Raw genomic sequence first — 13,979 nt, forward strand, 5'->3', positions numbered from 1 at the left:
CCGTTGTCATACCCACACTCCTGTTCGGCTCCGAATCATGGGTCCTTTACCGGCATCACCTACGGCTCCTAGAACGCTTCCACCAGCGTTGTCTCCGCTCCATCCTCAACATTCATTGGAGCGACTTCATCTCCAACATCGAAGTACTCGAGATGGCAGAGGCAGACAGCATTGAATCCACGCTGCTGAAGATCAAACTGCGCTGGGTAGGTCACGTCTCCAGAATGGAGGACCATCGCCTTCCCAAGATCGTGTTATATGGCGAGCTCTCCACTGGCCACCGAGACAGAGGTGAACCAAAGAAGAGGTACAAGGACTGCCTAAAGAAAGCTCTTGGTGCCTGCCACATTGACCACTGCCAGTGGGCAGATATCGCCTCAAACTGTGCATCTTGGCGCCTCACAGTTCGGCGGGCAGCAACCTCCTTTGAAGAAGACCGCAGAGCCCACCTCACTGTGAAAAGACAAAGGAGGAAAAACCCAACACCCAACCCCAATCAACCAATTTTCCCTTGCAACCGCTGTAACCGTGTCTGCCTGTCCCGCATCGGACTTGTCAGTCACAAACGAGCCTGCAGCTGATGTGGACATTACCCCTCCGTAAATCTTCGTCCGCGAGGCCAAGCCAAAGAAAGAGAAGAAAGATAAGTTAAAATGTGATTCTGTTTTCATGTTTAAAGATAATTAAAAGCAACTTTTGTTGAAATAACCATTTGTCTTGCTGAATGTCTATTGCTGCTGGGTTTTGGGGTCCTCTGGGCTCGTAACACATTCATTATCAGTCTCCCAAAATCCATAAAATATGCCCCAAACTGTTCAAGAAGCAACATCTTTGTCATCCAGTGAATAGCCAATTTCTGTTCCTATGCCTTAAGGATAGATCACTGCACAGATCTGATACACCTGACCACATTTTAGGTGGCATGTGAGGAGAGGGGCCGGGGCTCACCACACGGAGTGAGGTAGGGAATTTGCGGGAAATCTCTCACCTTTCAGTGCCGTGCGGGAACCCGTCTCCACCTGTGACTTCTGATAGATGATCTGGAAGAATTTCTTCTGGATGCCAGCCAGGTCGAAGCCGGTCTGGAACTCTGGCAACGGGATGGAACGGTGCCTGGACTGGGAGGCCAAGAACTTCTTCAAGGCCTCCTTGATGTCCGTCTGCAACCAGAGTGAGAGGGAGCTGGTGAGGGCAGAGCACCTTACCCCAACCACAGGTTGCCTCTCAGTTATGCTGGGCTCTGACCAGCTCCATCCCATGTGACATCAGGCAGGAGGAGTTTCCTCGGCCCCGTAAATGTGCATACCACTCAGTAGAATTTCTCCCACTCCCCACAACATTCCAGAACCTACTCCAGTGGTTCTCAACTTTTACCCCATTCATGTATCACACTAAGTAATCCCTTACTAACCACAGAGCACCTATGGCATAGGATGAAGATCACTGATCTATCCCCCTCATAATGTTGCAAACCTCTATCAAATCTCTTCTCATTCTTCTACGCTCCAGGGAATAAAGTCCTAACCTGCTTAACCTTTCCCTGTAATTCAGATCCTGAAGTCCGGCCACATCCTACTAAATCTTCTCTCCACTCTTTCAATCTTTCCTGTAGTTTGGTGTCCAAAATTGGCTTCACCAATGTCTTGTACAACTTTACCATCAGGGATTGGTGGTGCGTCCATCATGTGGTGAATTGGATCAGCAGGTTTGCAGATGACACCAAGACTGGGGGTGTTGTGGACAGCGAGGAAGGCTTTCAAAGCTTGCAGAGGGACCTGGACCTCCTATGGGCTGCAAAATGGCAGATGGAATTTAATGCAGTCAAATGTGAGAAGTTGCATTTTGGAAGGACAAACCAAGAAAGGGCGTACAAGGTAAACAGTTGGGTACTGAGGAGTGCAGTCGAACAAAGTGATCTGGGAACACAGATACATAATTCCCTGAAAATGGCGTCAAAGGGGGATAGGGTTGTAAAGAGAGCTTTTGGCACATTGGGCTTCATAAATCAAAGTACCGAGTATAAGAGTTGGCATGTTATGGTAGAGTTGCACAAGACATTGGTGAGGGCAAATTTGGAGTATTATGTGCAGTTTTGGATCCGTCCAAATGTCCCACCCACCTGAGTTTGGCCCTGTCACTCTAAACCTGTCCTACCCATGGATCCATCTGAGGGTCCCGCCTGCCTGTGTTAGGCCCATATCCTTCTAAACCAACCGCTCCACTCACTCTTCACCCATGACTGTGTAGCCAGGCACAGTTCAAATGCCGTCTACAAGTTTGCCGGCGACACCACAGTTGTCGGCAGAATCAGAGACAGCTACGAGGAAATGAACAGGAGGGAGGCTGATCAGCTTGTTGAACGGTGTAATGACTGCCACCTTGTGCTCAACGTCAGCAAAACCAAGGAAATGGCTGTGGACTTCAGGAGGAAGTGAGGGGAAAATGAACCAGTCCTCATCAAGGGGTCAGCAGTGGAAAGAGTCAAAAACCTCAAATTTCTGGGTGTTAACATCTCAGTGGATCTGTCCTGGAGCCTCCACGTTGATGCAATTGCCCAGAAGGCTCACCAGCAGCTATGCCTTGTGAAGAGATTATGATTTGCTATGTCACCAAAGAATCTCAAAAACATCTACAGGTGGAGAGCATTCTGGCTGATCACATCACTGCTTGGCGTGGAGGCAGCGACTCTCAGGACAAGAATAAACTCCAGAGGGTTGTGAACTCGGCCTGCGGCATCACAGACCTCACTCTATCGAGGACATCGACGTGAGGCTTAAGAAAGCAGCCTCCATCCTCACCACCCAGGGATAGCGGTACAGAAGCCTGAAGTCGAGCACTCAGCGACACAAGGATGGCTTCTTCCCCTCCGACAGCATATTCCTGGATGACAATGAACCACTTTGGCTTTTTGTGCGTTATTTTTATTTATTTTGTTAGGTGGTTTATATAAGTGGTTTGCACTGTGACGTTGCCGCAAAACACGAATTTCATGACATGTCCATGACAATAAAAATCTGTAATTCATCTAATTCTAAAATCTGATTCATCTCATAGTGTCTCACTCACACATGCCCACCTGCCTGTGTTTCACTCCTATCCCTTTAACTATATGCTATCCCCAAATCTATCCAAATGTCCCATCCACACTCATCCCACCTACCTGCAATGGGCCTGTATCCCTCTGAACCCCTCCTACCCATCACAATAGTCCCTGCCCCAACCTCCTCCTCTGGCAACCCATTCCGAACACCACCTGCCACACCACCGAGGAAAATGTGACAGCTGGTTGTGGGGTCCTGCCTCAGAATGTCTGAGGCCCATTACCTGGACCAGGAATGGTCAGCTTGGAGGGCCTGGAACATTGATGCTTCACAGTACGAGGTACCAGCATCAGTGGAGGGAGATGTTTAGGCAGGGCCGCCCTTCCCCAGGCAAGCAGAGGCGCTGGCGGCTGGCATAACTCACCGAGTTTGGAAGCTGCTGTATCGTGTCTTCCTGCAGCAGGGCCACCATGGTTCCAAGAGAGGCCACAGTGTCACCTGTCCATCCGGAGGGAGGGCTGGGAAGGACCAGAAGAGAACCAATGACTCCAGCAACTCCATGGCTGATCCAAGAACGCCCAGTGGGGGGTGAACACAGGATCGGGCAAAGTGGGACTTCTGCATGCGAGAAGGAGAGGAGGCTGGGAACTTGCAGATGAGCTGACCAGCTGAGGGAGAGGCAAAGTCATTGACCGTTGATCAGCGCTGGAAGGGGTTACAGAGATGGAGGGGTGTGGGGATCAGAGGGGGTTAGAGACAGGGAGGGGTGTAGGGGACTGAAGGGGGTTACAGAGATGGAGGTGTGTAGGGACCGGAGGGGGTGACAGAGACAGGGAGGGGTATGGGGACCAAAAGGGGTTACAGAGAAAGGGAGGAGTGTTGAGGACCAGAAGGGGTGACAGAGACAAGGAGGGGTGCAGGGGACCGGAGGGGGTGACAGAGACAGGGAGGGGTGTAGGGAACCAGAGGGGGTTAGAGGCAGAGAGGGATGTGTGAGGACCAGGGGCAGGTTTGGGTGTGGGGGGGGGGGGGGGGGTTACAGAGACAGGTAGGGAACCGGAAGGGATTACAGAGACTGGGAGGGTTTGGGGGTCCAGAGTGGGTTGCAGAGACACGGTCTCTGCAAGGTTCTGGAGAGGCCTGGTCCGCTCTGGGGTAGGTGATTCGAGTTCAACCTGGTCATGCGGGTGGGCCTGGCGTGATTCAATGTGCAACTGCAATGCCCCACCCCACCCCCACTTCCCCATCCCCATGAGTCTGGGCCTCACCCCAGGGTGCGGCGAAGACAGCGGTCCAGGCTGAGGCTGGCCGATGGGTGGAACTGCTGGCACTTGCAGAGGTACTTCATGGAGGCATTGAAGGCTTGGTCTGACAAGTCGCTGATGTTCTGTCCTGTCAACTCGCACACCATCATCCCCAGCTGGTCCACCTCGGATGCGTTCAGAGCTGACACAGGTGTGTTCTGCAGCAAGAGGCGAGCTTTGCTGAGTGCACTCAAACACAGGCTGATTGCATGGTGTGTGTGTGTGTGTGTGTGTGTGTGTGTGTGTGTGTGTGTGTGTGTGTGTGTGTGTGTGTGTGTGTGTGTGTGTGTGTATGTGTGGGCTGGTCTCACCAGCTCATGGGCACGCGGATATCACTTTACTGAGCACCTGTTGCGGGCGCAGACTGAGACTAGGAGATCGCTTTGTTGAGCGCTTTGTCTTGCCACCATAGCAGGGGGACTGCCAGTTCAGTTCCCCGTCCCATTCCCTTGCTGACATGTCTGTCCATGGTATAAACTTACAACACAGACTGAGACCAGGGGTGGCATTAACATCGATTTCTATGGTTTTCATTAAACCCCAGCAACCCTCTTCTGCTTCCCCCTATCTCCTTTCCCCAACTCCATCCTTCTCTTAATATTTTTAACCCAACCGCCGCGTTCCAGGAAAACATTCTCGGAGCGCATGCTGTGTAAAAAGCCCAGAACGGGAACAAGGGCGCCCTTCCCGTTCCGACAGGTTATCTTCTAGACCACTTGTCCATTTCCTGGAAGGCCTAGTCTAAAGTGAACGCCTACAGTCTAAAGTGAATGCCAGGCCTTCCGTGAACAATGGGCTAATGATGTCGTCACAGTGGCGTTGAAAGTCCCGCCTCCTTAATTACCACACTTGCGGCACGCAATCTAAATCCGCATAAAGGAACTGCGATCTGGAGCTTTGGTCACCCGTGTATAAACAACCAATACCGAGGTTTCGGACGCTCTTCAGAGAGGTAAAATCACGCAAAGTCTATCTCTCTCTCTCTCATCCATTTCTCCTCATGGAGCCAAAATCGATTCTCACCTTTCCTCTTATCATATCCAATTAACATCTTTTGTTGGTGTGGACCCCTCCCCCTGCCAGTCTTCAGTCTCTCTTCTGACGCCTTCCTGCTTATACCTTAGGGTTGGTGGCAGTTGGAGCAACGCTGTTACAGCCCCAGCAATCAAGACTGGGGTTCGAATCCCTGTTTGTACTTTCTCCCCGTGTCTGCTCTAGGGCCTCCGGTTTCCTCCCACCGTTCGAAATGTACTGGAGGTGAAGGTTTATGGGGGGCAATTGGGCAGCAGGGGCTTGTGGGCCGAAAGGGCCTGTTACTGTGGTGTATGTCTAAATTAAAAACAAGGGCTCAGGCCCTTTGCCTCCTGTGGAGGCTGCGAGCCCGATTGAGTTCCTCCAGTATTTTTGTGTGGTTTTACGACAATCAATCACAGGGAGGAACGCCCCTCTCTGTGGGATCCTGCTGTGCAAGGATGGACACCCCTCCCCGTGGGACCCTGATGTGCAGGGTGGGGACAGTGGGGAGGCAGTTGCTCATCCGCTCTCGGCCAGCCCCAGTCCCAGGGGTGGGCGCAGCATGAACCCCCCCCCAACCCGTCCTTACCAGGCAGCGCAGAGCCCGCTCTCGGAGCAGCTCCCTAGCCGGGGAACTCCGCGGCAGCAGGTCCAGCTGTGCTTCTGCCATCTTCTTCAGGAAGGTCTTGCAGTTGTTCTTATAGAGCCGAGAAATGGTCTCCTCACTGTGGGGAAACAAAGATCACGTCCGGGACTGTAATGGGAATCTGGTACAGACCAGGATCTGGACCGGAATGGAAATCTGGACTGGTTTGGAGATCAGGATCAGGATCAGAATGGGAATCTGGACTGGATCAGGTCCAGGGATCAGAACAGCAATCTAGATTGGAAGAGGAATCTAAACCAGGACTGGGTCTGGAATGGAAATCTGGATTGGGACCTGAATGGGACTCAGGATTTGGATCAGGATCTTGACTGGGACTAGAATGGGACTGGAATGAGAATCTGGATCTGGGCAGGACCAATAGGAAAATCTTGGCTGGATCAGCACAGGGAACGGAATGGGGATCTGGATCGAGACTGCAATGGTAATCTGATTTGGGCCAGGATCAGGATTGGGACCAGGACTGGAAATGGGAATCTGGATCTGGACCAGTACATAAATCTGGATTGGAACCAGAACAGGAATCTGGACCAGGACAGGAATCAGGACCGGGACTGGAATGGGAGATGGGGAGCGGTACCATGATAGGGAGGGGCAATGGGGAGGGGGAACAGGGAGGAGAACAGGGAGGGGAGGGGAAAATGTGGAGGGTAAGGGGAACAGGGGGGAGGGTGGGGCTGGGAATGGAGCTGAGGGCTTTCCCCAGGAGGGCAACAGGCAGAGAACCAACCGTCGGCACAGACGTGTCACCTGAACACCTACCCCAGGAAAGGCACAACAGAACTGGGAATGCTTTCTGAAAAGTTCATCACCATCTCTCGGTTAGCGTTCGGACCCAGCTGTTTGACAGCATCCCTGAAGTTTTGTGCAGCACACATCAACTGCAAAAAAACCAAGGACAGTTTGACTGCTGAGTTTGGGTGAACTAGGGCCATACTGTGGGGCAGGGACAATAGAGACCTCCACCATGAGAGATAGCAGTAAGATGAAGTCAATCACTCTCACCCTCCCACTGGGGAACCATACGCCGGGACCCCCAGATTCCTGACGGACCCCACACCTTCCCACTGGGGAACCGTATGCTGGGTCCCCCAGATTCCCGATGGATACCACACCCTCACTCACTGGAGAACCATATCTGGGACCCCCAGATTTCTGATGGTCCCCAGAACCACTCACTGGGGAACTGTACACCGGGACCCCCAGATTCCTGATGGACCCATCACCCTCTCACTGGGGAACTGTACACCGGGACCCCAAGATTCCTGATGGTTCCCTCACCTTCTCACTGGGGAACCATACACTGGGACCCCCAGATTCCTGATGGACCCATCACCCTCTCACTGGGAACTGTACACTGGGACCCCCAGATTCCAGATGGTCCCCTCACCTTCTTACAGAGGAACCATACACCGGGACCCCCAGATCCTGATGGACCCCACACCCTCTCACTGGGACACTGTACGCCGGGATCCCCAGATTCCTGATGGTCCCTTCACCTTCTCACTGGGGAACTATACACCAGGACCCCCAGATTCCTGATGGACCCCCACCCATTCATTGGGGAACTGTACACTGGGACCCCCATATTCCTGATAGACCCCTCACCCATTCACTGGGGAACCGTACACTGGTACCTCCAGATTCCCAATGGACCCCACCCTCTCAATGGGGAATCTCCCTCCAGGAGTATCAAAGGATCTGGGAATTGCAGAGGACAATTTCCAACAGTGTGAGTGTGAGTTGCCTGAGGGCCCCAGGGACAAAGCTCTGATGGACTCCAGGGCTCCTGCTCCCCGGGACCTGACCTTCCCAATGGCTGTGCTGTGGGCCGGGGAGAGAGCATGGAACATGCCCCAGCCAGTACCTGCTTCCTCGACAGCAATGTGACGTTCCCCAGGGCTTGGCCTAGCTGCATACCAAACCGAGCACTGTATGCATCCAGCATCTGGCACGTCACACCCTGAATCAAGGCCCCCAGTTGGCTGTAGACAGCAAAATATGGCATTAGACTGCGCGTGTTCTAATGGGGAGGGGGAGGGGGAACAGACTGAGTTGTGCCCGTGACCTTCCACCCATGGAGTTGTTTGACCACATTGATGTCTTGGCTGTTCATCTTGTGATCCCCATGCCCACTGAATTACCTCTGGCTAAAGAACTGTCATTACACAGGTCTTGCCCTCTCCAATGGCCCTGCATCGGCTGGCACAGGAGGTCTGGCACATCCCCCCACAAACCTGCAGATGCCCACTGAGAGCATCCCTGCTGGATGTATCATAGTGTGGGATGGAAGCTGCTAGGGTCAGGGTGTCTATCTCCCACTGGCTGAGGAAGGAGGCCAACATACTCCCTTGCTCCCTCCCCAGGCACACTCCCTCCTTCCTCTTTAAGCAGAGATGGAGCCCCAATAGACCCAGAGGTGATGGGTGTGTGTGTGTGTGTGTGTGTGTGTGTGTGTGTGTGTGTGTGTGTGTGTGTGTGTGTGTGTGTGTGTGTGTGTGTGTGTGTGTGTGTGTGTGTGTGTGTGTGTGTGTGTGAGAGAGTGTGTGAGCATGAGAGAGTGTGTTTGAGAGTGTGTATGTGCACACGTGAGAGTGTTTGACAGTGAGTGTGTGTGTGCGCGCATGCGTGAGAGAGAATATATGAGAGTGTGTGAGAGTGTATGTGTGTGTGTGTGTGTGTGTGTGTGTGTGTGTGTGTGTTGTGTGTGTAAGTGAGAGTGTGGGTGTATGTGTGTGGACATGCCTAACCCTAACCCTCTGACTGTACTTGAATTGGGCAATGACCTTGAATGGCCTGTGGATGACAGCCTCCTTCCCTCACCATCTCTCTGCAGCTTCCCAAACACTGCTCCCTTCGCCAATGCAGCGTTTTCCTCCACTCCACCCTCCTCCTTCCTCACTCCAGCCAGACGGGGCATGTGGATGGGCAAAGGGATCAGCACAGACACGGTGGGGTCGGCATGGACACAGTGGGGTTGGCACGGTCACGGTGGGGTTGGTACGTACACGGTGGGGTCAGCATGGACAAGATGAAGTCAGGGGGTTCAGCACAGATGTGATGGGGTGAAGGGCACCCCTCAAGTCCATGACATCAGGGCCTTTTGACACAAACATTGGCACTTGCAAAGCATCACTGAGTCACCTGAATTTGCTGGCTGACATGGATCCGTTACTCAGAAGGACTTGACACAGATGCAGAGCCTGAACCAGGAACAAGGGATGGAAAGGGTTAACCATGGCAGCATGGGACTCGACACATCAGCTGTACATACAACAGGGAAGCAAAGGACTTGCGGAAATTGCACTGATAGACAATGAAATCAGTAAGCCCACATATGCCTGTAACACACACCCACATACACACACTTATTACACACCCACATACACACGCTTATTACACACCCACATACACACGTTTATTACACACCCACATACACAGGGCCATAACACACCCACATACAGACACCCATAACATGCCCATATTCACACGCATAACACACCCACATACACATGCCCATAACACACCCACATATACACACTTATTACACACCCACATACACATGCCCATAACACCCACATACACATGCATAACACACCCACATATACATGTCCATAACACACCCACATACACACACTCACATGCACATCCCCATAACACACCCACATACACATGCCCATAACACCCACATACACATGCATAACACATCCACGTATACATGCCCATAACACACCCACATACACACAGCCATAACACACCCACATACACACGCCCATAACACACCCACATACACACGCATAACACACCCACATGCACAGGCCAATAACACCCACATACACTCGCCCATAACCCGCCCACACATACATGCATCCCTATATATACATGCCCATCAGTGGTGTGCAAACTACTGGAGAGGATAGGATCTATGAGCATTTGGAGAAGTGCATTCTACTCAAGGATAGTCAGGATGGCTTTCTTAAGGGAAGGTTGTGCCTCATGAGTCTAATTGAATTTTTTGAGGAGGTAACAAAAGCTATTGATGAGGGTAGGATGGTAGATGTAGTCGACATGGATTTTAGCAAGACGTTTGACAAGGTCCCTCACAAGAGATTCATCTATGTCATGAGGCATGGGATCCATGGAAACTTGGCTGTGTGGATAAAAATTTGGCTTGTAGGAAGAAAGCAGAGAGTGGTAGTGGAAGGAAAGATTCTGCCTGATGGTTGGTGGAGTGCCATGGAGATCTGTTCTGAGACCCCTGTTCTTTGTGATTTTTATAAATGACCTGGATGGGTCAGTAAGTTTGCAGATGACATGAAGGCTGGAGAAGTTGTGCAGGGAACTGAAGATTGTTGATGGTGTGACAGATTATAGATAAGTTTGTGGGAGATAAATTGGGACAGGTTTTTTTAGTGTAGGTCACATACAAGCCCTTCAAAACAGATCTCTTAAATACTGGAGCTCTGCTCAAGCCAGACAGGCCGGCTCTGAGAGCCTTTGCAAAAGCTTTGGAGAGTGCCCAAGGGACTTCATCAATGGATTGTTGTTTTGAAAAGCAACAGATGAAAGAACTCCGAGGATTAGGTTCAGAGCCGCAGTCTGAGTGCTGCTTGCTGCTCTGAGAGGGTCAAGTGGTTTTTTGCAAGCAGAGAGGGAATCAAACAGGCTTTTCTCTGAGAGAGAGAGAGAGAGAGAGAGAGAGAGAGAGAGAGAGAGAGAGAGAGAGAGAGAGAGAGAGAGAGAGAATTCAGTTCTGCAGTTTTACAGTCAGCAGCAGCTGGGACTGGAACAGGACAAGCTGGCAAGCGTGTGGAAAACCCCATTTGGAAGATGGGTTGTGAGTGCTTGGTTCAGCCTGGTCAAAGCCCTTGTGGTTAGGACTGGCTGCCTAATGTTTCACTTGAAATAAGGGAAACAAAAAGGAACTCTGTGGTGACCTGAAAGAAAGATGTTTTCATCTGGAGAACCCTGAAGGGGGCAAGTTTCTTCGGCAAGACACTGAGGTGGCTGATTAAAAAAAGGAATCAGTTTTGTGGGTGTCCAGCGAACAACAAATCTCTCTCTGAAAACCAACAAGAAACTTCCTGAGTGGTAACCATTTACCTTTCAAGCACCAAAGCCTGGTGAACTTTATAAATGTTAAATTCTGTGCAGAGTATAAGAATTGCCTGCAACCAGTGAACTTGGAGAAAAGAGAAGTGAGATTGGACTGTGAATCAAAGAACTTTTCTGAACTTACACACACGTGCGCTTAGAATTCGAAGAGGGTTAAGTTAGGTTAGTTAAGTCAATAGAGATAAGTTAAAGTGTGATCCTGTTTTCATGTTTAAAGATAATTAAAAGCAACTTTTGTTGAAAGGAACCATTTGTCCTGGTGAATATCTATTGCTGCTGGGTTTTGGTGTCCTCTGGTTTCGTAACAAAGCTAACAAGACGATATAGACATGTCGCAGAGATGGGCAGAAAAGTGGCAGATGGAGTTCAATCCAGGTAAGTGTGAGGTGATGCATTTTGGAAGGACAAACCAGGGTTACTCAAGAGTGTGGATGAACAGAGGGGCCTTGGGGTCCAAATCCATACTTCCCTCAAGGTCGCCACACAGGTTGATAGGACAGTTAAGAAGGCCTATGGGATGATGGGCTTCATTAATAGGGGGATTAAGTTCAGGGGTAAAGAGGTCATGTTGCAACACTACAAATCTCTGGTGAGACCACATTTATTGTATTGTGTTCAGTTCCGTTCACCTCATTATAGGAAGGATGTGGAAGCCATGGAGCGGGTGCAGAAGAGATTTACCAGGATGTTTCCTGGATTGGGAAACGTTTTACGAGGCAGGGTTAGCAGAGCTGGGACTTTTTTCTTTGGAGCGTAGAAGAATGAGAGGAGACTTGATAGAGGACTACAAGATTATGAGAGGCATAGATAGATAGGGTGGACAAACAGCACCTGTTTCCCAGAGCAGGATCTGCAAACACCAGAGGATGTCTGCACAAAGTTAAGGGAGGGAAGTTTAGGGAAGACATCAGGGGTTAGTTTTTTTTACATAGAGAGTTGTGGGGGCCTGGAATGCATTACCAGGGATGGTGGTGGAGGCTGGAAGATTAGGGGCATTTAAGAGACCCTTAGACAGGCACATGGATGAAAGAAAAATAGAGGGTTATGAGGTAGGGAAGGTTCAGTACTCTTTTTTGAAGGGAATATATGTGTCAGCACAACATCAAGGGCCGAAGGGCATGTATACATACATGCCTCCACATGCCCCCCCTGCCCACACAAACACACACATGGCCACAACACAGACATTCACACCCCCTATCCATACATACATGTCCATACACACACACCCACACAAACATATTCACACCCCCATGCACATATCCACACATACATATCCATACACACACACCCACCTACACACACACACACACACACACACATTCACACCCCATTGCACATATCCACACATACATATCCATACACACACGACCACACACACACACAAAACATACACACACATATTCACACCCCCATGCACATGCATGCACACACACACACACACACACACACACACACACACACACACACACACACACACACACACACACACACAAACACGAAGGAGCACTGTTATTAGTTTTCCAGTGTTCAAGTGCCTGGCATATTCTGAGCATTTCTGAGCAGCATTGTGTATTGCCACACACCGAGACACTGTAAGAAACTTAGTTTTGCATGCTATCCAGGCAAGTCAACCCACAGAGCAGGTAGCGCAATAATAATCCCCATTGTATACAAAGCACGATCCCACAAACATCTTTGCTAGTTGCATTGTGTATTGTGTGCCAGACAGCCTGAGCACTGGTCGCTGTGTCGTGACAAATCCATAAAACCCTTTGTTGTGAGAGTCTTGAATGTTGTGTGTAACTGTGGTTGGTTAGTGTTAAATGTTGAGGGTGGGGGGGTGGGGGGGGGGGGGAGGGAGGAGATGAAAAGAGCTTGAACTCTGGAGAAAACTGTCTAAATCTGATAATTGTAAACTGTAGACAATGCTGATACTGTTAATACTGACAGTGGTAATGTTGATAACTGAGTTTAAGTTTGGAAAATCATAAACAAAATATTCTAAAAAGGTATTATGGGCTAGGACAAGTGGGGGGATGCTCTCCCCTCAGCGGTGGGATGTGAGGAAGTGGATGTGCCCAGGGAGGGATTCGGGGTGTGGTGAACGTGGGGCCGAATCTGATGATAGCAGTGTTCCCTCTGGCCACTGAGGGAGAGGAGGGGGTAGACGTCCATCCCACAGCCCAGCTGACGACAGATCCGCCGGGCACTGCATGCAGAGACACTGAACTTGGTTTGGTCACGGTCACACCCCTCACCTGGGCCTTGTTCCATGGTTTATCTGTCAGGTTCCCCAGGTTTCTGACATCTGCATGTTGGATGGCGGAGAGAGGCAGTTCCTTCAATAGCGGCCCCGACAGGGACTTGATGCAAGCTGTGCTGTTCACCTTTACCAGGATCTGTGGTGGGAGAACAGAGAAGTAAGGCAGATCTCCCACCACGTCCACAGAGCTAAAAGCCCTACGGGGCCCGTCCAGCCTTGACCCGCCCGTCTCCCTCTCAACAACCCCAGGTCACTCGCACCTCTCTGCACTGAAACACTGGGGGAGTCAGAGGTGGAGAGGGGAGCAAGTTCTTGGGAGTCACTACCTTGGAGGACCTTTCATGGATCCAACATACAATCAGCACCGTGAAGAAAGCATGCCAGCACCTCGACTTCCTCAGGAGTCAGCGGAGGATCGGCACAACATCAGAAACCCTGCCAAATATCTCCAGAGGTGTGGTGGAAAGTGCGCTGATTGGCTGCATCATGGTCTGGTATGGGAGGGAGATCAACACCCCTGAGTGCAAGACCCTGCAAAAGGTAGCGGACAAGGCCCGGGGCATCACAGGTAAAAC

General features: G+C 50.9%; 1 protein-coding gene across 3 annotated transcripts in view; it reads right to left on the reverse strand.

Moving 5' to 3' along the window:
* LOC138764486 (otoancorin-like) overlaps positions 1-13,979 on the reverse strand; it is a 72,968-nt gene that overhangs the window by 17,100 nt on the left and 41,889 nt on the right. For all 3 annotated transcript variants that reach the window (XR_011358170.1, XM_069940473.1, XM_069940471.1), the window contains exons 16-23: positions 13,400-13,540; positions 9,168-9,226; positions 7,891-8,008; positions 6,786-6,904; positions 5,949-6,084; positions 4,310-4,503; positions 3,466-3,559; positions 989-1,160 (exon numbers count right to left, since the gene is read on the reverse strand). Coding sequence is in view for 2 of the 3 variants with exons in the window: in XM_069940473.1 (XP_069796574.1) it covers positions 989-1,160; positions 3,466-3,559; positions 4,310-4,503; positions 5,949-6,084; positions 6,786-6,904; positions 7,891-8,008; positions 9,168-9,226; positions 13,400-13,540 (1,033 nt within the window). In the remaining variant the exon portion in view is untranslated. The remainder of the gene's footprint in view (positions 1-988; positions 1,161-3,465; positions 3,560-4,309; positions 4,504-5,948; positions 6,085-6,785; positions 6,905-7,890; positions 8,009-9,167; positions 9,227-13,399; positions 13,541-13,979) is intronic.

This window comes from Narcine bancroftii, chromosome 5 (assembly GCF_036971445.1).
Source record: "Narcine bancroftii isolate sNarBan1 chromosome 5, sNarBan1.hap1, whole genome shotgun sequence".
Classification (NCBI taxonomy): Eukaryota; Metazoa; Chordata; class Chondrichthyes; order Torpediniformes; family Narcinidae; genus Narcine; species Narcine bancroftii.